Here is a 27,432-nt window from a genome sequence, read left to right as displayed (position 1 = left end):
GGACTCGGCTGTCAATGACACAGGAAGTTAGACTGAGCTGTGTGAAGTCAACTCACCTCTCTGAGGGCTAGTACTGAGCGGTGCATGGTTAACACCCCCAGCCACTGCTGTAAAGAGTAACAGGGTTTTAAGCAGACACTCCCATTCACACCATTACACCCAACACTTAGAAAATGTTCATCACTACTTAAATATTTGTGAGAAAGATTTAGCTTTACAGAGGCTGCATGGCTCTTTTTAACTCCTTTAACTCTGATTTTCCCCTTTCATTCACTCTTAAGCAGCTACAAAATTAGAAAAAAACAAAACTTATTTTTCTCCCATATTGTACTAGGTCACATACTGTATTCTGCTGCAGCTCTTCATCAAGGACACATCTCACTCATACCGAAATGTTCAAACCAAAGATGCCACATTACATCAAATAAAAAAATATCTACATGTCTCGGGCATCATTTTATATACATTTCTCCCGGCACATATCTTTGAAGACCTTGGGATCTCCACTGCAACTTATAATAAAGTTGTGGTGGTTTGATCAAATCTCGACAACACAGCGTTGATGAACCCAACAATGAGACCAGCAGAGTTAAAGAGATGCAGTTTTTAGGTTTTGCCAGAGACAGATACATGCATGACAATGGATGAGACACAGGATCAGTTTGAAAAGTGGAATTTGTTTTTATTGACCTTTTGATAAAATATATATGAGGTTGGCCCCTTCACAGTAGGATCCATCATTAGAGACCATCATTAAAGTTGCAGGAACTGAAGATAAGAGTGCATCGGCCTGCCACCCATTCATCATCCACGGCTCTCAAATACACTGGCCTCCATAAGTATTAAGACAACAGAACAACAAGTGGGCTGATTTATTATTCCAGTTTTTAATCACATTCTTGAGTTTTTCCCCCTTACTACAGAAGAGACTGTTTTACCACCGATTTCCGAGGAAAAGAAGGTGTACTGCTGTGTAAATATTTATGGAGCTCAACGTGTAGTTATCAAGCTTCTCAAATGAGGAATTTTAATTTATGATCAACGTCATGGTTTGCCTCACTTTCCCAATTACAATACCCCACAAGGCAAAAGTGATCCAAAGTCGGGGAGTCTGTCTGAACTGCTGAAATATCAGATCAGATTTCAACAAATGTCACAAAAACTAACAGAGGAGTCGCTACAAATCCAGAGAGAATGACTGACTGACTGGCTAATACAGTGAAGGGTGGTCTAATGTTTGAAACTAGAGAGCAAACCTAAGTTTGGAGGAAGAGAACTGATGTTTCACATATGGGGACCTGCAACGCAAACTACAAATTCCACTAGTTTTGTACAGGATTGGATAGTGTTGTGTGTGTGCCACAGAAAGTTTCCTGTCATTTCTTGTGAATGTGTGTGTGTGTATGTGGGCGTATGATGTACAGTACACATATAAAGGTTATACACTAATAATTCTGTACATTATTTGCTGCGAACAACACTTAAAGCACTTTTCTCCTCCAATATCTTTCTGAAGCACTTTCTTTCATTTCCTTCTCACCGCAGACTCCTTCCTGACGTCATCCAGATCCTTTCCAGTCTTTAGCTGACAGACTTTTAAGGCGTCCCTCCATGCATTTCATCTCTTCAGTACAACTGTGCCATCTCGCACACTCCCTCAAGCACATACAGCACAATCAGAAGCTGATATAATCGTTATGTTTTTAAGTAGACTCAGCAATGTGACATCACTTCTGTGCTACAAGTCAGGGTGGTTTTCTCTGAGGGTGATTTTAAAAAGGGGAAACCTCAAATTATCCACGCAAATGACGATGGTGTGCATGCACCAACGCTAACAGAATGCCTTTATCAAAATCTGGGTCTTCCCATTTTTCAAATCAGAGATCCAGCATGTGCCTTCTTTGATCTTGCATAAACAGATTTATAAGCAAGGTTCAGGAGCGCTACGGAGCAACAGAAAAGGCTGCTCTTTCTAGGCAATCTGATCACAACCCTGAATTCAGAATGTGACGTCAGCTTGTTGAGCCTGATTTAAACGTGCACTATGCGATTTTATCTGACCACTTTTCATGCTCTTTTTTTTACCATGAATGTGGCCGTTTTAGCTCAGAGGAAACATTTGCCTCAGTTGTTGAGTCGCCTAGGTTCTTGGATTTTGTGATTGTGAATTGTCAGTAATGGGAGGGGGAAGAGAGCTTGAGTCTTGTGTGGATTTATAAAAATAAAAAAAAAAAACTTTGGAGAGGAAAAAAGGGCAGGAAAGGGTAATACAATTCATCCATGTGAATTGTGATTCATACCATTATGTGCACACATTACAAATTAGTTTCACATAGTGCAGGTTTAAACTTCACATAGTAAGACATTCTGTGACAGTTCTCTTGGTATCGGCCTTGTTTTGGCGAAGTTTACACTCCCAGCTTGTGAGCAAAACAACGCAAAAAGGACATCACATTAAACCCAGTGTTAATGCCACAATATCCCAACATCAACGTAAACAATCAACATTCAAAGGATTCAACCATTCAGTTTTTTTGTATCTTGAACACAGAAACTCAAAAAACAAAACAAAACAAAACAAAACAAAACAAAACAAAAAAACAAATCATTCAAAGTTGAAGCCAAAAGTACAACAAAATTTACGAAGGACAGTCATTGGTCAGATATTCTATGAACATTTGATTAAGACCAAATAAATCCATCCCAGTCGACATAAACAAAGTGCCACTGAGGATTGTTTTCTACAAAATGATACATATCAAGCATAAACAAGTAAACAACTTTAAAAGAGATATCTCGACACACAGCTGACTCTCTGCATCAGCTTTCAACCGATAAATCGATCAAGACAATTTGGACATTTATTCATTTAATCAAAGTGGTGTTAGATATGCCTTGAGCCACATGTCTGATTGTAAACGTACATTTTTTAGTACCTCATCCACAGCATTGTTGCCACAATCGGTCAGGCTAATTGGTTTCTGACAAAAGTCTGACCAATCGGAAGGCTTTTCTTCACAGGAAAAATTAATAAATAGTTGAGTGGGTAAAGCAGTACCTGAAAACAAGAATCAGTTTTTGTTTTAACCTTCTTGGGGGTACCAGGGTGAAGTTTACCTTAAGGACAATTAAAAATGACAGGTTATGATGGTAATCATGACCATAATCATGATTATAAGTGCATTTCCTTTCAGCTATTTTCTTGCAGAAGTCTCAATATTCTAACCCTCATTGCAAACCCCACCAATGTGGTCCCAAGAAGGATTATTTGAAGAATTACCTTTTTCCCAGCCTCATTATCTTGTTTAATCCAGCGAGAAAAAAAAAACTACAATCTTAGTCTTTATGGTAGGTACGAAGATTGCTGCCTGTGACATTCTGTCACTGAAAGTGCATCACGATGGTTTTGGCTGAAACCCTGATGGCCTCACTTTCTATCAGCAGCTTATTCAGAGGATTATTCAGAAGATTCAGATTTCACGGACTGAGGTACTCAAGTTTGTTCCATATCAGCATTTTTAAATCATTGCCCCCTTGGGGTGAGATGAATTAAGTGCCTCCATCTGCTTCCTTCACGTCCACATTTATGTCCGTTTCTTCACCCCTTCTTCTTTCCTAACTTCATTTCCACCCGTTCCAGTTCCCCCTTACTTCCCATGATTTCTCCAGTCATTTCCCTACTGAAATCCCCTTTAACTCAACAGTGTAAACAAAAACAAAACTCATGTGCACTATGTACAAACAAAGAAATATCAAATAATTTAAACCTGTATATACATAAAAAAAAAAAAAATCAGAAGGCAAAAAGTGAGGTTTAACTGGTTAGTGCTATTGTATTTCCAAAAATCTAACAAATTGCTTGTTTCTCTTTCTTTTGAACCGATGTACCTCTTGTTATTTTCTCCTGGTTCAAATCTAAACGAATCATACCTGTTTAGCATCTGTGATAACTATTCAAATGGGTGGTTAGCATTAGCAAGTAGTTCATGCTACTAGTGAAATATACAGTGTACAAGGTTTCTCTCTAAACTGAAACTGGAGTACATAGAGTCTACCAAGAGTAAGGTTGAGTGTGTGCACGTGATTGGGCAGACGGAGGTTACGGACTCACCACAATGCAAATGTTATGTGCTAGTTTTGTTACGATGCTAATGCCTCAAAGATACCACATGGAGCGTGTCAAGTGCAGACATTCCACTTCCTAGTAAGCAGCATGCTGGTAATGTGTGTCTAAATATCCTTATTTTGCAACCGGTGGGATCGATGCCGGCAAATTGTACAGCGAAGCAGCAGCTATGGTGTCTTGGAAGCAATAGCATGACATGTATTATGGTAATGTTTTTTTTTTCACCCAGTGTTCTTTAAAAAATATGCTCTGAATACAAGTGTTTGATCGCGGTTGAGCTTAGGTGTGATATTTGTTCAAACTCAGCTGCAAACTGCCTCTCCTCATCGGGCTGCTCCAATTCTCCCTAGCCCACCTCCCATCTTGGTTTAGCCAATCAGGGAGCTGCGTCTTGATAGGTCCACGTTGCTGGCACTTAGTCCCCTACACTCTGACAGGCCAGAGTTGGCATCCTAGAAAAGGATTGAGGAAGTTAAAACAAGTTTATACTGGATAATGAATCAAAGATCTTGGGCAGTAGTAACTATTTTTGGTGTAAACAGTGTGCTGTGTGTCAGGTGTGACAGGAGTCGTACCTGTGTGGTTTCCTCAGCGCTCTTGTTGAGGAAGTTGAGGGAGCTGGCTCTCTTCATTCTGAGGGGAACAATGCAACCATGCAATGAGCTCGAAACAATACCATCTTATTTATGACAAGGATACAGTGAGGGAGAGGCTTTCCAGACACTAAAGATGTATCAAGCACTCTGAACCATTACAGCAAGCCTCGATTAGATCAACATTACATTATGTCTCATCTTTGTCCCTCCAACATGGTCACTGAAGGGCACTGAGATCCCTACCTTTCTACTTCCAAATATGTCTCTCAAAGTGGAAGTCAAAAGCTTACATTTTAAATGGATATATAATCTTTATTCATATAACAAATCACAGGATGTGCTTTCCAAAGGATGAAAGATCAAACAATGTCAACAGCAACAAGTGACATATGAGGGTAAAAATTCTCATACAAGTCTCATACAAGCAGGGTTCCCACTCGATTTCAAATTTAAAATTAAAGCTGCAAGCAGCGTTGGACGGGCCCTCGCCCCCCCGTGCACGTTGGGGACGGTGCGCGAGTCGAAGCGCAGACAATTCGTCCGTTTGTGCCAGTTTTAAGGGTATTTTTCAGTGCTTTTATTGTGAAAGAGTTTTGGGTTTTTATTTTGAAAGGCCGCGGAAGTCCTAGTGTGTGACCGACAGGACTACTGGCAGCTGCTGCATGATCACACCAAAATGCAGGCACACACACTCACTCACTCACTCACTCACTCACACAAACACACACACACACACACACACACACACACGCGCACGTGCGCACACACACACACACACACACACAACGCCAACAAAAACCCACTGGTAGTACATTCGCTGCTGGTGCCCCTCTGGCCACTAGCAGCGCCCCTCCAGCAGATGGCGCCCTTAGCATGTCCTAGTGTGTGACTGACTTGAGTACTGGCAGCTGCTGCATGATCACACCAAAATGCAGGCAGACAGAGAAATCCTCATTCAATCCAGTGGAGAAATCCAGAAAACCCACCCCTGTTTGAGGGGTCACAGCTCGGTCACCGTTTAAGTGACAGACTTGATTCAAAGTTTAAACGAGTCACGAGACTCGGATCTATAAATCTCCCATTTACATGATTTTGCTATCTTTTACCGTTTTTGAATTATGGCAGTTTTAGTTTGAGAGTGTTTTCTGCTCCCTCTGAGCTCTTACAATGGGTGTGTATTGCGCATTCCTGAGGCAGCTAGAGTGAGTCACATGTCCAGGCAGAGTGCAGAGCAGAGCACACCAGAGTCAAAAACGTTTGAAAAGTCTTCACAGCTCCCACAAACTTGGTCCAATCCACATCAAAACTACATATTTTTGTAGGAATTTTTGTCCTCTTTCCATCTGCATAGTTTTTAAAGCTGTCAGACTTTTACTTTAGACTCCAGGGGCTTAATTAGTGCCAAGTGTCAGCCTCTGCACACCAAACTCCATGGGAAAAAATGAGGTTTTGGCTCTGGCCACTCCGACTTTGAGGGCTTATAAAATCCAAACTAATCGAGTAATGACGGAGATTTTAGCAACTTTTGTTCAGCACTGTGTCCTCTGTCATCTATTAAGTTTTCAAGCCACTGACATTTACGCCCTGGGAGGAGAAAGATTTTGTTCAAAGCGGAATTTTGGGCGAGAACGTGAACATTCCAACGCAAATTGCGGACTTCCTGTTGGTTTTAGAGGGGGGGTGTCAGCGCGTGAATTGTAGGGCTTGATGAGACCTACATTTCGGCGTTGGTTTGGTGTTTCTATCACATTCCTGTGGGCCGCAGCGGCTGCCTTTGTGTGCCTAGGTGGCGCTACCGAGGCCATTTTTGCACTTAGGGGGTCCGTTTGTCCATTTTATCAAATTTTTCGCCAGACCTGGCCTGCGTGCCGAATTTGGTGACTTTTGGAGCATGTTTAGGGGGTCAAATTAAGGGTTATTTAGACGTAATAATAATAAAAAGAAAAAGAAAAAAAAAATTAAAGCTGCAAGCAGCGTTGGACGGGCCCTCGCCCCCCCGTGCACGCCGGGGAGGACGCACTTGTCGAAGTGCAGACAAGTTGTCCGTTTGTGCCAGTTTTAAGGGTATTTTTGGTGCTTTTATTGTGAAAGAGTTGGGGGCTTTTCTTTTGAAAGGCCGAAGATGTCATACCATTGACCAGGCTTCATGGATCATGCTACAGACCAGGGGACACCAACTCGGTCCTCAAGGGCACCCTGTCCCGCAGGTTTTGGTTTCAGCTCTGCTCTTGCACACCTGACTCAATTAAGGCCCATGCATCTTCCTTCATGCCGTGTTCAGGTAGATCTGCCTCAACCAATCAGCATGAAGCCTTTAAATGGATCAGGTGTGAAAGAGCAGAGCTGAAACCAAAACCTGCAGGACAGGGGGCCCTTGAGGACTGGGTTGGTGACCCCTGCTACAGACTCTCAAATGTCAAGTACAACATTTTCAAAATGAAAACACTTCAAAGGTGATCTTTAGATCTCGAGGGTCATCTTTTATTCTTTATTTTTGATTTACTTATTCTTTATTTTTGATTTACTTAATCTTGTACTCGACTGTGGATACTGCTGAAAACTGTGAATTTCCTTCAGGATGAATAAAGTATCTATCTATCTATCTTAAAAGCTTTAAGTTATTTTCATTATCATTTCTTCAAACCCAACTGAGTGAGCTGCAGGGTTAGATCACATTTACACATTTCCAGTACAAGTCCTTAAGAATAAATCAGATGTCCCTTTGAAAGATTCAGAAGGAAATTACAGAAAGCTATCATCAGGAAGGGTAACATGTTACTGAGGGAATACTAGTTATAGATTAGAAGTTTCTGTTTGTCACCTCTTACTTCTTAATAAAGTCAATGTTGTATAATTTCCTCATGTTTACAAATTATGTCTTCATCCATGTCATTAATATACTGTGTTTATCAATTAAAATTTATACATACAGCCCTTCACGTAGTTATAAAATACTGTGTAACAGTAAAGCAGGACTACTATTACTACTTACTACCGAATTACTACCAACGGTTGTTTTTCCACACCATATAGAAACCACCTTCATTTATAAAATATCACAGACAACATTTTGTACTTAACAATATATAATTTATTTTTCAATCCAATTTCGTTGAAAATTTGTCAGTTACTGAAAATGAATGTAATCATCAAAACACCACATGTAATGTCTCTGTCCCACGATCCCACTTGGTACAAGGCCACATCACCATCACTTGGGGGTAGGGAGGTTGGGGACGCTGCACCACAGTAGCATCTTCAATCAGGAAGCTCCCCTCAGAGGAAACAAAGACAACATTTTGAGGCAAACATGTTTTTTTGTTTTGTTTTGTTTTTTTAATTTTAATTTTTTTTTTTTTTTTTTTTTTTTTAAATTAACTGTCCTGTTTTGGCAGCTAAGGCGTACAGAATGGGGAGTCTGTGCCTTGTTGTGCCACAACAGATTTGCTCTGAGTTCATGCACGCCAGACAGAACACTTCAGTATTGGAAGTGAATGTCTTGCATACAGACAGTACACATGAAGGTGACATGAACTCAAACATGCAGAACTATATACATTTAAACTTTAAACAGATACACATTTAATCATTGGATAGATATACATTTAATCTTTGAACATAGACCAACAGCTAACACGTGGCAAACAGAGACTAACACGTCCATACTTCCTAACACCTGTGACACACACCACACCATAACTAAACCTTCTCTAATTCCACCTGAAGCACACGATTTGCTTACTCTAAAATCTCAAGATCATCAATTCCATATAATAAATACATTATCTAAAATCGCAATAATAAATACAATATAAATACTACAAATAAATACAATAAATAATCTAAAAACCCAATAATAAATACAATATAAATACTATAAATAAGTACAATAAATAACAAACTATACAATTACAGTGGGACAGGCTCTACACTTGTAAAAAGACAACATTCATAGTGGTAGCCAATGTACACACCATGAACAAGACACCACACTACAAGTCAGTTTCCTCTTTCCACACATAAACCTGACCTATGCCAACACACAAACACGACAACACTAACATTTGCACCGGGACACTGCAATGTAGCTCCGTTTGACTCATCAAACAATGAATTTACATCGGTAGTGTGAATTCATTGTTTGCCTCCTTTGCCAAACACAACAACCTAATCCTCATCTAAAACCAAGTCTGACTCGAAGAGGCCCTCTACCTCCTCCAAGTCAACAACTCACCCCTGATCATCTTTAACAGTAAAACTACACAAAACACCTTCATGATCACTAAAATACGTGGGCATGACTGCACATTCGACATTATACCGTGTTGTTTTAACATAAACATGATCAATTAGTGTCCCCTTCTCTGTGGTCTCTTGTGTCACATGCTGACTAAAACCTTTTTCACCCATAAATTTGGAAATTGATGATGTTTTTAAAATGTTCTCATTGAAATCCCCCATTATTACAATTGTGTTACTGATTGGATGTAACCAATCAAGTAACCTCCCCAGATTTTGTTTGAATAAAGAATTTGGATAACATGGTGGACGATATATTACTGCCAACAGTATGTTGAATTTGTTACACAGGCACACCAAACACTCCAGATTCAAATCGGGCACCTGCAGAATGTTACAGTCCAAATTGCCTACACTATACAAACCAACTCCACCATGTTCTAGGTTCTTAAGCTCTAACAATTTGGGGTTACTGCTACTGTAACACAAGCCTCGAGGACGGTTGTTGAAAGTGTAACCTTCAATTTGGACACCGTCTAATGAAGACTGTGCAGTGAGCCACGTTTCTGTCACAGCAATACAGGTAAGCTGCAAATGCTGCGTGCAAGACACCAAATCTACCAAGTGGCGACTTAAATTTTGAACGTTCATTAAATACACAGAGAAACTGTGTGTATTTAATGAAGGCTTTGGCTGTTCAATCAAAAATGGAGGCATGCTATCCAAGGCCTCCTTTATGGCGTCCTTGCAGTAAATTACCTTCTCTGTAAAATCCCTGATGATCAGTCCAGACAAGGCCCTAACACGACTAAGCGCTACATATGCCTGCCCCGGTGCAAACACCCTCTTCAAGGACACTACCGCCTCGTCCACAGTGAGTCCTTGCACTTTGTGAACAGTGCAAGCCCACGCTAACCTCAGAGGAAACTGACGACGCACACCGCCGCGTTTAGTGGCTCTTTCCGTCTCTGGATCAATGGCAGTAGACTGCAGGCATTCTACTGCTGCATGTGCACGTTTTTTTCTCCTATCTGAACCAATATTCTCATCATCAAATCTAACATACACGGTGAGAGGAAACGTGGAATCCTCTCCAAAAACTAACTGAGTAACCGTGCCACATGCTCCATTGACCAGGCCGTCCGCAACATCCACGTTCTTACACAACATCACTCGCGCATTCCTCGCTAAACACAGAGTCTCCGGTAAAGACGTGTCCGCCGCAACGCCGTGATGCCTGGGCATCCGTTCCAAATTCCCTGTTGTCCTGTTATTCACGAAGTCTTGCGCTTCAACGGTGACATAATCAGGACAACAGTCAAACAGATAATTTAGGTTGTGCTCACTTACTTGCCTATTCGTCGCAAAGATATGCAAGGCTGAGCTCACCTCGCCGGTCTCGCGCATCTTCAGCATTTCAACATCGCTATCTAACATTGGGGTGGCCCTGGAATGCACTCTTAACCTATTAAGCAACTCAGCAAAAACACTATCCTTCTGCCTAACTATCTTTTTCAGCTCCACGATGCTGAAATTGCACCACAGGTCCACACCAACAGGACTACTATACAGAGGCTTCCCTTTAACAGGAGGCAACTGATAGAAGTCCCCGACAGCTATCACACTAACATTACCGAACGGGGAAAAGTCGCCTGTCTGCTTCACCTGCCTCAACCTACCATGCACATAAGCCAACACGTTGTGATCAACCATACTGATTTCATCTATGATTAAAATTTGGACCTGACTCAATTTAGCTCGCAAAGAGTTTAGTTTATCTTCACCCAGAGGGGTGTAAGGTAAACTAGCCTGTTTGCCAATACTCAATGTGTGATGAATTGTTGCTGCATTCAAATTGTATGCAGCTATGCCAGTAGGAGCAGTTAACAAAACACAGATATCGTCTGGTTGATCACAAAGTGTTGACAGCAGCCTCCCTGCCTCATACTCAATAGCCTTAATCAAATGACTTTTCCCCGTTCCTGCGCCACCTGTGACAAATACACGCAGAGGCTCTGGGTTTTTACCCATCACCTTCTGCAAACACCACTGTCTCACTTTATAAAAAACAGCCAGCTGTGTCTCATTCAGAGACCTAATAAGCGCCAAACCGTCACTTCTAGACAACGTGGACCTGTTTCTCTCTACCTGCGCTACCTGTCTGCCACCAACAATCAAATCTGGAACATTCTCCATCGCTTCAACTAACTGTTCCTCAGCTATCTCAGCTTCCCGCTGCTGCCTCTGCTCCTCTAAACCTTCTAGGCGTTCCGCTTCCTGTTCAGGACACAGCTCACCCCAAACATCTTCATCTACCCCGTTGTTCTGCGCAGCTATCTCCTGAGCTAACTCAAGGTGAGGACAATTGACCTCAAACCTGGCCCTATTCTCGCCGACGACATCGCGAACCGAATGCACAGACCCGTCGCTAAACGTCACCTGGCCATCGTTATAGAACTGCTCAAACAGCTCAAAGCCTGCAGGTTTGAGGTCTGAGTCAGTTCTATAAGGAAGAAACAACTGCAGCAGGCTCTGAAAATGTGCCTCTTCCTGTCTATCCAAACTGAAACGCATGTACCGCACCACTGCAAACTGAGTGCGTGTTCTCCTCAGAATGAATCCCAAATCATTGTTCAATTGAATTCTGTCCTTAGACTTTTCATTTTTGCTGAGAACACGATACTCAGATGCAAAGGTGGCCATACACATGTTTGCAAACACATCGCTGTTAGGCCTATTCTTATACCTATCCACTATGCCTGTCATCCACATCTCATCCTCCCCAAGATCACAGGAGGCCGCCTTCTGCCTCAAAACACTAAGGGGCAAACTCATCCTAACTATCTTGCTCCCTGTCGGCACAAACACAACCTTCCTGGAACACTCCCTAAGGTGCATGTTCGTTAGCCTGTACACCGCCTCCTGCGCACAAACATCTCTGTTGTGTAAATATACACTGCCCAGCTTCCGCAGGGCTTCTTTAGCAGAGAGATTCCCTTGTGTTTTGGCTTCTTTTTGGGCATTAGTCAATAATAGGCCAATTTCTCTCTCTGCTTTCGTAATATACGATAGTATGTATATTACTACTGCGTAGGCGTCGGTGACAAAGCTAATGTCCATGTTAGCGTTCCAGCACTTCAACAACTGCTTACTATACTGATTGACCCAAACCTCGTTCACCCCTCTCCTATACACAACCTTATGCCTCTTCTCTAAACGCCTATAAGCCAACTCGAAGATTTCCTGATTTATTCCTAAAGCACAAAACAAGTCCTCTACACTAACAGGAGGCACATCACTGTCCACAGCCAGCTTAACAGCTGTTAGAATAGCCTGCGCAACGTTTTCTGGCATCTTATCCCTATCCTCAAAACACTTACAGACTGGCCTGTTTTCTGAACCAGGTTCGGTCTCCGCTGTCTTTTTCTTATCGCACTTGCATTCTAACATTCTACAAATGAATGTCCGCGCAGAAACAGGTTTTGGGAAATTGAAACGACATGTCGTTTTGTGTTTTCTACACGACTTTGAATGTCGTTTGGAATGTGTTTGAACAGATGACACCGTGTCCAATAGTGTGTCATCATCTGAGGGTAGCTCACATGTAACGTAACGGTCAATAAATTTTACCACCTCCTCATCTGTGTTTCTATCAATTTGGGGAGCACCCTCGATCCAAAACAAACAGTGTACATGTGGTGAGCCTCTTTGTTGATATTCTACCCTATAAAAGTAATCGATTATTTTGCCGATTGGTTGACAGGGAGACATGAGAACCTCTTTCAGAAAACAATGCCACCTGTAGTCAAACATCCTCGCCGCGGTGACCGGATTACGACGCAGCAACTCGCACCTGTCAGCCCACTCCAAATCCTCTACCGTCTGCGATCTGCCTTCCTGTTTCAGGATGCTGGTCAGGAGATTCTGCCAGCGCATATCCGCAGACGAAAACGAACAAAACCACGTCGGAATACCCAATTGACGCACGCAAGCCATCACGTCCTTCTGGACAGACTGCCAAAAGGCTGGAGTTCCTCTAATGGGTTTAAGAAACCTAAACCCGTCATCACACGCCAACAACTGCTTCAAGGCGTCCGCATCCGTTAACATGTCCTCAGTAATGCGTTGAGGCCTCTGACCTCCTTTGCCCTTACGCAAAGCGATGGAAACACTGGACACAACCCTGTCCAACTCTGACATGTACTGCGCAAAAAATATGTACTCGACGTTCCGCGCAAAACGACCGTCGGCATGCATAATCCGGTTATTAAGATAACGCGACAACGTCAAGTGATGAGACCGTCCGTCATGGAAGGTCTTATCACCCGCAGGGAACAACACAGGGAAACACTTTGCCTCGTTCGTGTGGTCAGAAAGCATTCTTACCGGACTATTCCCTTCTGCAGGCGCAATGTTCAAAATATCCTTAAAATACTGATCTAAAGCTTCCTGACCAATATCAACAGGCATAAGACAAGTGTCCTGAAACATGCAGTGCTGTTGTCTGTCATGTAACAGTTCATCCTGTCCTATGTCTGCTGATTCCTGTACATCACCAATTTCACCCTGACCTCTGTCCTGACCTGACCTAACCTCAACTGCCTCATCCTCACTGCCTGACTCGGCCTCTTCCTTTTCCCTATCTTCCTGCCTAACAAACTCATTAACCCACTCGTCATTAAAGTCTATATCCCTATAATGCACATTTGTCCTCTTCAAATATTCTAGCGCCTGTCTTACACGCAACGTATCAACAAACTGGTACTCATAATAGCCTTTATACGTGAGTTTCCGCTTCAGCTTAACCTGAAGCAGAGACCCTTCCATACTTGAACGCGGCAACACATTCGTCGTCTGAACAATGTTGGCTGGAACACATGTCACTGGTCCATGTACTCCATTCTGCCCCCCTTTAGGCAGTGCCAACATTTTCATAAATGGAATATGCAACGCTATCAAATGCTGCTCTAAACTATTCAGACATCCCAGTTCAGATGGAATGGGATCAAGTGCCAAGTTATTAACCCAGCATTCAGCTGGCATCTCACCTGCACTAAGCTTACCATGACACGTGAAACAAATCCAAAGCTGACCACGCGATGACACCAAGGAACACGGCACAACACACTCCTCATTACATCTGTGCAAATAATGCTCGCCTATACACCTATCTGCAATAGCAGCTGTTGCTGAACTTCGCCTATAAACTTCCCTTGCACAACTCACCACCTGAAATCTAAACAACAACCTATGACAAACACAGCACACAAAATCTGGTCCATCTCTGACCTTTGCCAAAAAGTGATCCATAACAAAAGCAAAATCTTCTGCCTTCTCCACCTTCTGCTTCCTGCTTAACTTCACCCCAGAAATAACTTTCTGCTTATGCTCTACACTACCATGATACTTACTCTTACTCCTTTCTATAACTTTCTCCCTGTGCGGAATGCTGTCCCTGTATTTGACAAAACTCTTGGCCTTTACTCTCTCCCTGTGCTCAATGTTGTCCCTATATTTGACAAAACTCTTGGTCTTTACTCTCTCCCTGTGCTCAATGTTGTCCCTATATTTGACAGAACTCCTGGCCTTTACTCTCTCCCTATGCTCGACACTGTCCCTATATTTGCCCAAGCTCTTAGCCTTCACTCTCTCCCTGTGTTCAATGCTTTCTCTGTATTTACTAACACTCAGCTTTTTAACCCTCTCTCTGTGGGCTAAATTCTTACAATAATTCCCTACACTCCACACCTTTGCCTTTTCCCTGAACACCACATTTCCTTGATATGTCTTCCTAATTCTCAACTGACGTTTCTCCCTAAGCGACAAATTAAACTTTTCCTGTTTCCTTTGTTTCTGCCGAAGATACTTTGACTTCCCTGACATTCTAACTGACACTAACTCCCTAGCAGCCTCCACAACCTTGTCACTATCCTCTACACCCACAACAGAACCTACTACATCACTACTATACCTAACCGCTGTGTTGTCACTATCTAAAACATCCATCATTCTAGACCTAATGCTATAACCTGCCACTTCCCTAACTTTACAGTACTCAAAGCAACTATGCAGTCCAGGCTTAAACACACAAACCACATTCTCAAAATGCTGTCCCCTAATATTCTCTAAGTACACACACTCTACCGACAAAGGCTGACTACTACAGCTATACCTCAACCAACGTCCATCATGGAACGTAAACACACTAACGCCTAACCAATCGGCTGTCGCCTGAATCTCCACCTCTGTGGCCCAACTGCTCACACGTCTCATTCTGGACTGCTCAATGTACTCTAACACAGAGGAGTACTCACTCCTCAAAAGACTCTGATATCTGTCTGCATTCCTCTGTAACTCTTTACACACAGCTAGCCTGATCCTGCGATGGTGCTTCTGAGAACCACTCACAGCCTGAGAGATGGCTCTGAAGAAGCAGTTACCATCAGCCACAATCCTATCTTTGCTACAAGGAACACCCAACAACCCCACCTCTGTGGATACTGCACTACCAACCTTCACGCAGTCAACGTTTAACTTACTACACAACACTCGACAGACATCTATGCTAAGGGGACGGAAAACCAGCTCTTCCTTTCTCGCCGTGCTAACAAACTGTAGGTCCAAACTGACCTCGCTAGCATCGAAGCTCTTGAATTTCTTCGACATACAAGTGCCGGAAGAAATGACACGCTTTCTGCCATTAGCCACTGTTGGTTCTGCCGCTGAACCGCTGCTCACTTCGCTGGAGAAAGTCATAACAGAAATGCCAGACAGTGCCGGACTTGCGGCAATGCTGACACCACACTCAGGCACACAACTGCCTGCAGACACATCACTTTTTCTCCCAGCCTCAGTGACCACACTAGACTCTGGTGCTGGAGCAGCGCTCATCCCAGTGATGAGACTCTCCACAGACACACCAGACCGCGCTGGACTTGCACCCCCGCTGACACCAACACCACACAGCTCAAAGAGCTTCTGCCTTGAACTGAGACTGTCAGCCAAACGACAGATGTAGTAGTGCAGGTCGTCAAGACATGCGAAATGCAGAACCACGCTTGTACCGTCAGACTGTAACAAGCCAGTGTTACTGCGTGAGTGACTGTCGACCACAGCGAACCGTCCATCCTCACACACGATGGCAGTAGTGTTTCCACACAGTGTCAAAAGACATGTGCTGTACTGACTGAAGATTCTCTCCAGTCCATTTCGCAAGCTGATGAACACACCGAAGTCGATGTATTCACCTTCGGTCACGCCTATTTCGCCTAACACTGTGTCACCAAAACTGAACCTAAACACTTGTCCATCTAATTCCAAGTGTTGTGGCAAATCTGGCACAGACAGCAGATTAGACACATGGCTGAAGATGTTGAGGTCACGCAAACTGGTGTACAACTCATCACCTTCAACCAACGCGCGATCCAGATCCAGCCTGTCCCACGAAAACGCGGTCCTCACCGTGTGTTTGGCTAAGCTGACCAAAGCTATAGCCATACACTGGACTCCTCCATACACAAAACGCGCATCGCCCTGATGAAACGATCCGCACACAACCTTCACTAGCCTAATCCTACTGCTATCTCTGTTAGACCCTGTTGCCACAGCATTAGCGCTAGACTCCAACTGAACATCACTAACACAAACAGAAGGAACAAAAACAGCCTTAGCTTTGTCGATCTTCTGTCGCTCCTCCAGGACGGCAGGGCCTGCTGCGGTGACCTCCTCCTGAGCGACGACCACCCCCGGCACCGCACTGGCAGACTCCTGGGTTGTCGCCTCCATCTGCCAAAAAAAAAAAAAAAAAAAAAAAAAAAACAAACAAGGTTTTGGTGAATAAGAACACAAGAGAACCATTTCCCTGCTACCTCACATAATGATAACTCACATATTATATTTAAACAAAGACAAACCTGCTGCACCGCTGGTGTGGGCCCAGAGACGGACACGGTCCCACAGGCAGGTGAAGGTGTTGCCGGCACCTAAAGAAGAGGGGATAACAAAACACTCATTTATATAATGCACTCATTCATTCAGGTCATGCACGTGTTATAAAAATTCGTCTGTGGCACCTCCAGGACGGCAGGGCACGCTGCGGCGACCTCCTCTCGACCGACGACCACCCCTGGCACCACGCTGGGCGACTCCTGGGCTGTTGCCTCCACCTGACACAAAAATCAAAAACAATGTTTTATTAAATAAGAAAACAGGAGAACCATTTCCCTGCCACCTCTCATAATGATAACTCACATAAAATATTTAAACAAAGACAAACCTGCTGCACCGCTGGTCTGGGCCCGGAAGCGGACTCGGTCACACGGGCAGGTGAAGGTGTTGCCGGCACCTAAAATAGGAAGGGGATGACAAGACTCATTTCAATAATGCACTCATTCATTTGGTTTCTGTACGTGGTATCACAATATATACGAAAAAAATCCACATAGTTCACATGCTAAACATGATACCAACCTGCCGCTTTCCCCCTCTGCGCCTTGTGGCAACACCTCTTGGCGAACGCCTCACACGGGAAGTCTAAAAGAAGGAAAGCAAACCTTGTTAAATGCAGTCTTCAATTCAATTTCATCCAGGACGGACAGACATGCAATGGATGTTGTAAGCACAGAAACCAAAATAACAAAGATCTATGTATAAAATAAAGGAAAAAATGTAAAAACAGTTGGCGGATGAGGAATGCGGATGCCGAGGGGAGCCAGATGTACTGGAGCAGCCTGGGACCTGAGCCACACAACCACCAACACCATGATGACCTGGCTCAATAAAAGACAAGAGCACGCACTCGGAAAAACTCACATCAACCATTCACACACACTCACACAAAGTCAGATCTAATATGGATTCCGGTTTACTTCTTACTATCATGTACATATTATTTTCAGGCAGTTTACCTGGCCAGCTGGTGGAATGGCAGTGTCGTCGTCATCTGAAGAAGGACAAACCGTCTCCATGGCCTCCAACATGTCGCCGCTGAACCACACGGGGTTGGACGGGAGGACAGACTCTTGCACCGGAGATGCTCGAACCTTAAAAACCACAACAACCAAAAAAATTAGTCACCTTTTTTTCTAAAACCACAAAAATGAATACATAGCCAGAAAAAATGCACACATGTACAAATGACTCAGAGAAACACATTACCTTGCCCTCCTGTCCGACTACGGTCCACTCCAGTGGGTCGCGGTGACGGGGCGCGGGGTGGTGTCCCGTCACGACCAGCACGGGGGAGACCCTGGCACGAGGCGAAGTCCGGGGGGGCACCGAAGGAGGAGGAGGAGGAGGAGGAGCCAGCTGGCGGACCGCGGCGTCCCACAGGGCCTGGACCAGGATCGGCGTTCCATCGCTGTCGCTCAGGTGCACCTGGAACGCACATCAAACACATTGCAGTCAAGTTGTGTATTGAAAATGGCAGCCTTCAAATCCTCTACGTGTCATGTCACAACAACAAAGTATGCTGTACTTACACTGTCACGGCTCCACAGCTCCAACCGATCCAAGGGGAGGTGCTCTGCCACAGACACGTACGGGAGACCTGCCGCAAAAGTGAGAAACATCATACATTCCGGTATTAATTACACTCATGTAAGACACATACGGTTCCTTTCATGATATGTCGGTTATAATCGTGCAGATGACCAAAACTAAGACGTACCCATGCGTGCTGCAACACGGCGGAACTCCTGGCGAAACAGCTCCTGCAGGCCAGGCTCGATGTTCAGGCGTGGAGGGAAATCCAGCACAAACACCTACACACACAAAAAACATTTAGAATCACATTTAGATTTCTAAAATAAGCACATGAGAAAACACACACTTACACAGCCTCTAGCTGTGACAGCACAGGACAAAACAAATACTGCCAGCAGCAACTGCTAATTAAACACACCTTCGCCCAGCGGTTGCAGACTGTAGCCAGGAGAGCACCGAAGTCCAGCGACGCCTCTCCGATGTTCCTGCTGGCCGTGAGGTTGTTGCTGGGGGCCATCACGCAGACCACGTCCGGGGTCCAGGGGAGAGCGGCGTGCGACACCTCCGTCCTCAGCTCTGCTGCATGCGCACCTGGAACAGAGAGAAAAGCAAAGGAGACAGGTCCCTCTGGCATGGCGACGATCCCATCCACCATGGGCCGCAGGTGGGAGGCTCCCACGACGAACACCATCTGCAACGACAGAGACACGGCTTTAGAACACAGACACGGCTTTAGAACACAGACACGAATCGTGACTTTTTACAACCAGCACTGTGTTTCTGAAAAGGGAAGACTAATACCTTCTGGTCCGGCTGCTGAGCTGGAGTGACCAACTTGAAGCTCCGCTGGGTCAGCTCCGAAGTTGGCCATCTCCGCACACGATGGCGGTAACCGGTACCGCGTCCTGTGTGGTTGACAACAAAGTTAAGGACGATGACACAAAATTCGTACATCTTCACATTACATTCAAACTGCGTCAGTTAAATATTAAAAAAATTAACAAACTGTTTGATACTTACGAGCAACGAACTCGGGGACAGGCGGCTGGGGGGTCCACGGCTGCGGCTGCACCATCCTCCGCTTCAGGGCCTGGGCACGCCGGTGGGACTTGGCACGGGGCATCTAAAAATGAAAAACAAAAAATTATATTTCCTTCAAACTTCAAAGAAACTTTAAAAATCCATGTGAATCTGTCCCAATCATACTCACAAACAATGCTTTCCCAGACAAGGTCAGCCTTCAAATACACAAATGTTTCAACTTACCTTGGCAGTGGGAAATCAGTTGTGTGTGTGTGTGTGTGTGAGTGTGTGTCTGTGTGTTGAAGGAGTAAAAATATGTGTGTTGATTAACAATTAGTTCTGTGTGTTTTTTTAAATGGAATAAATGTGTCTGTGGTAAATTGTTCTGGATCAAGGGATCGCAGATGTAGGTGCAGGTAGCTCGCAGGGCAAATGCAGGTCACTCGGTCTCGACAGCAGCCAAAGCAAGACAACACCAGATCTCACAGCCAACAGATATGAATCTGTAAATTAAATGACACATTGTTTGATTTAAACAACATTACTTGTCTAATAGAAAACATTTAAGTGAACAGAACTTTACATAAAACATTCTGAATACACTTAACTGTAGCACATTTTAGGCTTTTATTTTAAACAGTGTTTCTCTCTACAACACGGTTAAGACAAACTAGCATCCATATTATTGTGCTCAAGTAACAGAAAGAAAATGGCCACCACCACAACTATGCTGCTCCAAACAGAGACACATCTTAACAAAGAAAACCTTTTCCTCTCAAAACTGTGATTAACCAGCAAACTGGCATCCTTATTACATTATTTGCTTCCTCATTACACAGAAAATGGCTGACAACATCTCACAGCTTAGCCATACTGGTGGACACAGTGACACCCAACTAAATACAGCACAAATTATGGTTCCTGCACACAGGAAACAACACACATGCCTGCACTGAAAAATTTAACTATTACAATTAATTATCAAAATTAAATCAAATATTTCCCCTTTTCACACAAGGAAAATGTTTTCTTTTACAATAATATAAAACCAACCACTAGCACAGCTTTGCCCATGACACAACACCTGCTCTTTGAATACACACAGAAGCCACACACTCAACTACATACATCATAAGCTTAGTTTCATGCAAATAAAACCTGATATAAAACAATAAAAAAAAAACACACACATGCCAGTTTTCATCATCAAGTCCAATAATTTTCCTTTTTCACACAGCAAGAGAAAGTTTTCCTCTCAAAATCTGGTTGAACCACAAATTAGCAAAGCTATGACTATAGCTAGCTAGCCCGCTAGCTAGCGCTAGCTTAGCGCGCTAATGTAATTCATCAAATGCCATCAATAAACTTTAAAATTCATCTCACGTTGACGGTAATGCTTCATAATAAACGTTTCAAGTCAACCACTTGTATCTTAAGAGTTGAAATTATCAAACACAGGTTAGCTTTGCATGTAAAGCTAGGCTGCCCCTCCATCAAAAACCAGCAAACAGCATAAAGACGATACAACAGGCCTCGGGCCTACCGGAGGAACGGCTAGCTAGCGCTAGCTTAGCGCGCTAATCTAATTAACAAAATGCCATCAATAAACTTTAAAATTCATCTCACGCCGACGGTAATGCTTCATAATAAACGTTTTAAGTCAACCACTTGTATCTTAAGAGTTGAAATTATCAAATACAGGTTAGCTTTGCATGTAAAGCTAGGCTGCCCCTCCATCCAAAACCAGCAAACAGCACAAAGACGATAACAACAGGCCTCGGGCCTACCGGAGGAACGGCTAGCTAGCGCTAGCTAGCGCTAACGTAGCATGCTAATCTAATTAACAAAATGCCATCAATAAACTTTAAAATTCATCTCACGTCGACGGTAATGCTTCATAATAAACGTTTCAAGTCAACCACTTGTATCTTAGGAGTTGAGATTACCAAACACAGGTTAGCTTTGTATGTAAAGCTAGGCTGCCCCTCCATCAAAACTCACCAAAAGCACAAGCAAACAGCACAATGCAAAGTACATAATCACTCTCTGAAATATAACATTTTAATTTCGTGTTTTACCTGTGTTATCATCAACCATATCCTCATATTAGCACAGAGTAAACACAATAGGCTAACGTTAAGCTAACAGAGATGAAAACAGGTCTTACCTCGGAGGTCTGTGAGAAGAAGTGGGTGGGGCGGACACAGACGCAGGAGCCTTTTAAACGCTGTGGAAAAAAAAACGTGCGTGCGCGCGTGTGTGATGCGCGCGCACGCATGTGTGGGGGTGCGCGTGCGCGTGCATGTGCACGGTTGCGCGTGCATGTGCGCGTGCGTACGCGTGCGTGTGTGTAACATGAGTACTGGCAGCTGTGGCATGATCAGACCAAAATGCAGGCAGACAGAAATCCTCATTCAATCCAATGGCTAAATCCATAAAACCCACCCCTGTTTGAGGTGTCACAGCTCGGTCACCGTTTGAGTTACAGACTTGATTCAAAGCTTAAACGAGTCACGAGACTCGGATCTGTAAATCTCCCATTGACATGATTTTGCTATCTGTTACCGTTTTTGAGTTATGGCAGTTTTAGTTTGAGAGTGTTTTCTGCTCCCTCTGAGCTCTTACAATGGGTGTGTATTGCGCATTCCTGAGGCAGCTAGAGTGAGTCACATGTCCAGGCAGAGTGCAGAGCAGAGCACACCAGAGTCAAAAATGTTTGAAAACTCTTCACAGCTCCCACAAACTTGGTCCAATCCACATCAAAACTACATATTTTTGTAGGAATTTTTGTCCTCTTTCCATCTGCATAGTTTTCAAAGCCGTCAGACTTTTAGTTTAGACTCCAGGTGCTTAATTAGTGCCAAAAGTCAGCCTCTTCACACCAAACTCCATGGGAAAAAATGAGGTTTTGGCTCTGGTCACTCTGACTTGGAGGTCTTATAAAATCCAAACTAATCGAGTAATGACGAAATCCTTCAGAACTTTTGTTCAGCACTGTGTCCTCTGTCATCTGTGCAATTTTCAAGCCGCTGACATTTACGCCCTGGGAGGAGAAAGATTTTGTTCAAAGGCTGAATTTTGGGCGAGAACGTGACTTTGCAACACAAAATGCGGACTTCCTGTTGGTTTTAGGTCGGGGGTGTCAGCGTGTGAATTGTAGGGCTTGATGAGACCTACATTTCGGCGTTGGTTTGGTGTTTCTATCACATTCCTGTGGGTCGCAGGGGCTGCCTTTGTGTGCCTAGGTGGCGCTACTGAGCCCATTTTTGCACCTTGGGGGTCTGTTTGACCATTTTATCAAATTTTTCGCCAGACCTGGCCTGTGTGCCGAATTTGGTGAGTTTTGGAGCATGTTTAGGGGGGCAAATTAAGGGTTATTTAGACGTAATAATAATAAGAAGAAGAAGAAAAAACACTACAAAAACAATAGGGCTTCGCACTGTTCCAGTGCTCGGGCCCTAAAAACGAAGGAAAAACAATAGGGCTTCGCACTGTTCCAGTGCTCGGGCCCTAATTATGTGATTTTCCCTGACTAAATTAATAAATGTTCATCATCTATAGAAATGTAAAATGAGTTTTATTTTGGCAACACACTTCAGATTCAGAGGTCTTACTGACACAGTGGAAAATAAATATGCAGCTGCTGGTTTTGTTAGGGCCCGAGCACTGGAACAGTGCGAAGCCCTATTGTTATTGCTTCGTTTCTTTTTTCTTTTTCTTCGTTATTATTATTACGTCTAAATAACCCTTAATTTGACCCCCTAAACATGCTCCAAAACTCACCAAATTCGGCACGCAGGCCAGGTCTGGCGAAAAATTTGATAAAATGGACAAAAAGACCCCCAAGGTGCAAAAATGGGCTCGGTAGCGCCACCTAGGCACACAAAGGCAGCCCCTGGGGCCCACAGGAATGTGATAGAAGGACCAAACCACTGCCGAAATGTAGGTCTCATCGAGCCCTACAATTCACGCGCTGACACCCCCGACCTAAAACCAACAGGAAGTCCGCAATTTGCGTTGCAAAGTCACGTTCTCGCCCAAAATGCCGCCTTTGAACAAAATCTATCTCCTCCCAGGGCGTAAATGGCAGCAACTTGAAAATTGCACAGATGACAGAGGACACAGTGCTGAACAAAAGTTCTGAAGGATTTCGTCATTACTCGTTTAGTTTGGATGTGATAACACCTCCAAGTCGGAGGGGCCAGAACCAAAATCTCATTTTTTCCCATGGAGTTTGGTGTGAAGAGGCTGACATTGGGCACTAATTAGGCCCCTGGAGTCTAAAGTAAAAGTCTGACGGCTTTGAAAACTATGCAGATGGAAAGAGGACAAAAATTCCTACAAAAATATGTAGTTTTGATGTGGATTGGACCAAGTTTGTGGGAGCTGTGAAGAGTTTTCAAACGTTTTTGACTCTGGTGTGCTCTGCTCTGCACTCTGCCTGGACATGTGACTCACTCTAGCTGCCTCAGGAATGCGCAATACACACCCATTGTAAGAGCTCAGAGGGAGCAGAAAACACTCTCAAACTAAAACTGTCATAACTCAAAAACGGTAAAAGATAGCAAAATCATGTAAATGGGAGATTTATAGATCCGAGTCTCGTGACTCGTTTAAACTTTGAATCAAGTCTGTCACTTAAACGGTGACCGAGCTGTGATGCCTCAAAAAGGGGTGGGTTTTCTGGATTTCTCCACTGGAATGAATGAGGATTTCTCTGTCTGCCTGCATTTTGGTGTGATCATGCCACAGCTGCCAGTACTCAAGTCAGTCACACACTAGGACATGCTAAGGGCGCCATCTGCTGGAGGGGCGCTGCTAGTGGCCAGAGGGACACCAGCAGCGAATGTACTACCAGTGGGTTTTTGTTGGCGTCGTGTGTGTGTGTGTGTGTGTGTGTGTGTGTGTGTGTGTGTGTGTGTGTGTGTGTGTGTGTGTGTGTGTGTGTGTGTGTGTGTGTGTGCACGTGCGTATGTGTGTGTGTGTGTGTGTGTTTGTGTGAGTGAGTGAGTGTGTGTGCCTGCATTTTGGTGTGATCATGCAGCAGCTGCCAGTAGTCCTGTCGGTCACACACTAGGACTTCCGCGGCCTTTCAAAATAAAAGCCCAAAACTCTTTCACAATAAAAGCACCGAAAAAATACCCTTAAAACTGGCACAAACGGACGAATTGTCTACGCTTCGACACGCGCGCCGTCCCCAATGTGCACGGGGGGGCGAGGGCCCGCCCAACGCTGCTTGCAGCTTTAATTTTGTTTTGTTTTTTTTTAAATTGAGGCTGACAAAACTGCATGATATTCCATGACTTGTCCAAATTATTTAGTCAAGTCCCTGACCTTCCCTTTCTGGAGAGGACTTTTCTAAATTTCATAACTTTAAGAAAATCCCATGACCCATGGGAATCCTATAAAAGAGAGGTAAAAAAAAAACAATACTTAAATGCCATTTCAAAAAAGTCTATAAGATGAATCTTACGGTGATTTGATTGTAGAGGTGATTTAAAAGATGATACTTAACATAGCCTGTGCTCCTAAACCAGCTTGGAGTCAAAAACTACTTTTTAATCAAAATCTCAGCTAATACAGATCCATCTGAAGGCTACAATCCAGCTCATATGAAGTTAAAATGTCTGTGATATATCTTGGTGCCAGACCCATCTGTGCCTTAAATGAACATCAAAATGAGAGACTGAGACACCGACACACACTTTGAAGGACTTTATGTGTTGCTGTGTTGCACAGGTGAAACACAGCCCAAATTAAGTCTGAGGGATAAGACGTAGTGAGAAACCTGATGTGTGAGCATTATGAAAAGCCTGGATTTACATTTGGATAAACAAAAAGCATTTGGATAAACAAAAAGCACGTGCTTCCACAGCCAAGTGAGTCCCAATCAGCAGTAGGACCATATGGTTTTGACTGCAGGCTCTCTCACATACACACACACATACACATACACACACACATACACATACACACACACACACACACACAGTAGTCTCACCCTGGGTTGCGGGGCTCTTGTGGTCCGCTGCCCTGCAGTTTCTTCACCAGCATCTCACTGCTCCTTCTCAGGGCGTCACGAATCTTCCCGAAGGAGCCACTGCGACGCAGAGACCCGTTACCGTCCTGGGGAGAGACCAAATGGAAAACCAGGTCAGCATTTTGTTTACCAGGATATTAAATATTAAAGAGGATTTCCTGCTAATGCTTGTCAGAGTAGAGACAGAGACATTCCTTTTTGGTTTAATTACAGCTAAGAGCCAAGCTGCCCTGCTTCAGGAACACTACCTCTTCAACCCTGTTGTCATTACAGATGCGCAGAAATGTATTTTAAATTAAAGTGGAGATCCAAAGGTTTCCAGAGATACCAAATATGTCCTGCGAGATTACAGAAAAATGTGTATAAAATGATGCACAGCTAGTTAAAGGAAAATGGAACGGAAAATCAGAGTTTGTGGGTTAATATGACTTTGTGACAACATACCTTACATACTGTAGAAAAATACTGATTTACTACACATGGTTATTCAAGTAACTGTGATTAACTTATTCATACATTAATTATGCTTCACATTTATCAGCAGTAACCATGAACTAACCCCGTTCCACTCAGCAGAGTCGTCGCCCTCGCAGTCCCCCCGTTGCCCCCCTGACCCGGCGACACCTTCCCTGCTCAGCCGTCTGTCGCCCCCTCCAGCTCCCCCGTCCTTCAGGAGCTCCACCACTTTACTCTGGTTAATGGCATCAATACCCTGAGGGAGGAGCAGGAGGAAGAGGAGGGAGACACAGACACAAAGAGACAGAGAAAAACAAAGACAGTGGGAAAGTGATTAAGACAGACAGAGGAAGAAAACAAAGAGGGTGAACGGGGAACGGGGAAGAGGGTGGGAAAGTTTGAAAAATGATGGGCTTTTGTACAATGGCTACCAGCATGTGCACTGCTTGTAAAGTTTTCTGTAACAGAGAGCACAAACATTTGTGATGGATTCATGAGTCAGTCTGGCATGCTTTATTTATAGGCTAATAAAAAACGGTTGGCATGCCTGTTAACCAAAAGGGCCCAGACTACTAATCTAACAGCAGTAATTTAACTGGAGAGCTCTGCTGGAGAGTGTGTGTAGTACCTGTTTGCGTGTCTTGGTGGCGCACTCCTCCAGTGTCTCTGCTGCCTCCAGTTTGCCCTGACGGCGGTACAGCGCTCCAAGGCTTTTCAGGGTAGTGTTGACGGTGGGGCTGCAGAAAATTAGCAAGGAAATGTTGCTTTTGTTCATCAAACACAGTAACCAGATGCTTTTCGTAAGAGTACAGCGGAGGCATCATCATTATTCCATGGATTCACAGTCGATCAAAGATGAAAAAAGCTTTAAGACACATTTGGGACACTCAGTAATAATAACGCTTTGTAACACTAAGGCAGAGGAGGTGAACGTTTTTGATCACAACAGCCTTACAGATAGTGATCAAAATACTTGTGGGCCATAGGCTATTTTAAAAGAAGTAAAGAAAAAGGAAACGTATTTTAAAACTGACCTTTATTTCTTTGAAACAAGCCTAAGGTTTACTGTATGTGCAATTTGATTCCTTGAAACTCTGCATGAATGCAAGACAAAAAGTGTATCCAAAAGGAAAAATGGTGAGTTTCATTTTTGTCATTAATATTTAAGATAAATTAACAGAAACTCATTTCTTCATGTTTACTGGGAAACTGAGGTGTACCGTGGTAAATGTATAGATAGACTGCACATGACAGGTTAAGGTTAGGCTGATTTATCAGTTAGCCAATATTGGCTTTTAATGAAAATCAGATATTGGTCAGCTGGTGTTTACCACTGATATGAAGGAGATGAGAGTATAATTTTACTCAACAGTATCAGAGAGAAAGTTCATAAAACCTGTAATGAAATTTGCCCCACCTTGCCATAAGGAGCAGCCAACCTACTTAAATTAATTTATAAGTGTATTTCC

The 27,432-nt window shown here is 43.6% G+C and overlaps 2 protein-coding genes and 1 long non-coding RNA gene across 6 annotated transcripts in view; 1 reads left to right on the top strand and 2 right to left on the bottom strand.

Moving 5' to 3' along the window:
* Positions 1-661: 661 nt before the first annotated feature.
* klc2 (kinesin light chain 2) overlaps positions 662-27,432 on the bottom strand; it is a 39,467-nt gene continuing 12,696 nt past the window's right edge. For 3 of the 4 annotated variants that reach the window (XM_030075663.1, XM_030075664.1, XM_030075662.1), the window contains exons 10-14: positions 26,592-26,700; positions 26,067-26,219; positions 25,469-25,593; positions 4,702-4,759; positions 662-4,578 (exon numbers count right to left, since the gene is read on the bottom strand). In XM_030075663.1, coding sequence (XP_029931523.1) covers positions 4,495-4,578; positions 4,702-4,759; positions 25,469-25,593; positions 26,067-26,219; positions 26,592-26,700 — 529 coding nt within the window. In that variant the 3' untranslated portion in view covers positions 662-4,494. Of the gene's footprint in view, positions 4,579-4,701; positions 4,760-25,468; positions 25,594-25,727; positions 25,846-26,066; positions 26,220-26,591; positions 26,701-27,432 lie in introns of those variants that run through there. The other variant, XM_030075665.1, reaches the window with a different exon arrangement.
* Positions 7,791-17,531, bottom strand: LOC115376171 (uncharacterized). Its single transcript, XM_030075661.1, has 5 exons — positions 17,431-17,531; positions 17,237-17,305; positions 17,034-17,126; positions 16,875-16,943; positions 7,791-16,746 (listed from the first exon to the last, which is right to left on the bottom strand). Exon 5 carries the CDS (start codon positions 16,744-16,746, stop codon positions 8,953-8,955), a length of 7,794 nt encoding a protein of 2,597 aa, XP_029931521.1. The 5' UTR covers positions 16,875-16,943; positions 17,034-17,126; positions 17,237-17,305; positions 17,431-17,531; the 3' UTR covers positions 7,791-8,952.
* LOC115376173 (uncharacterized) lies at positions 25,235-26,597 on the top strand. The gene is made up of 3 exons (XR_003929785.1): positions 25,235-25,346; positions 25,540-25,620; positions 26,084-26,597. It is a non-coding gene; the product is annotated as an uncharacterized LOC115376173 (long non-coding RNA).

Source organism: Myripristis murdjan, chromosome 18, assembly GCF_902150065.1.
Source record: "Myripristis murdjan chromosome 18, fMyrMur1.1, whole genome shotgun sequence".
Taxonomy (NCBI): Eukaryota; Metazoa; Chordata; class Actinopteri; order Holocentriformes; family Holocentridae; genus Myripristis; species Myripristis murdjan.
The sequence above is the reverse complement of the archived record's forward strand: the minus strand, read 5'-3'. Positions and strand labels throughout refer to the sequence as shown.

Bases quoted from the DNA above. Each gene is read 5' to 3' on its own strand.
- LOC115376171 (XM_030075661.1), bottom strand. From the start codon at position 16,746: ATGGAGGCGACAACCCAGGAGTCTGCCAGTGCGGTGCCGGGGGTGGTC.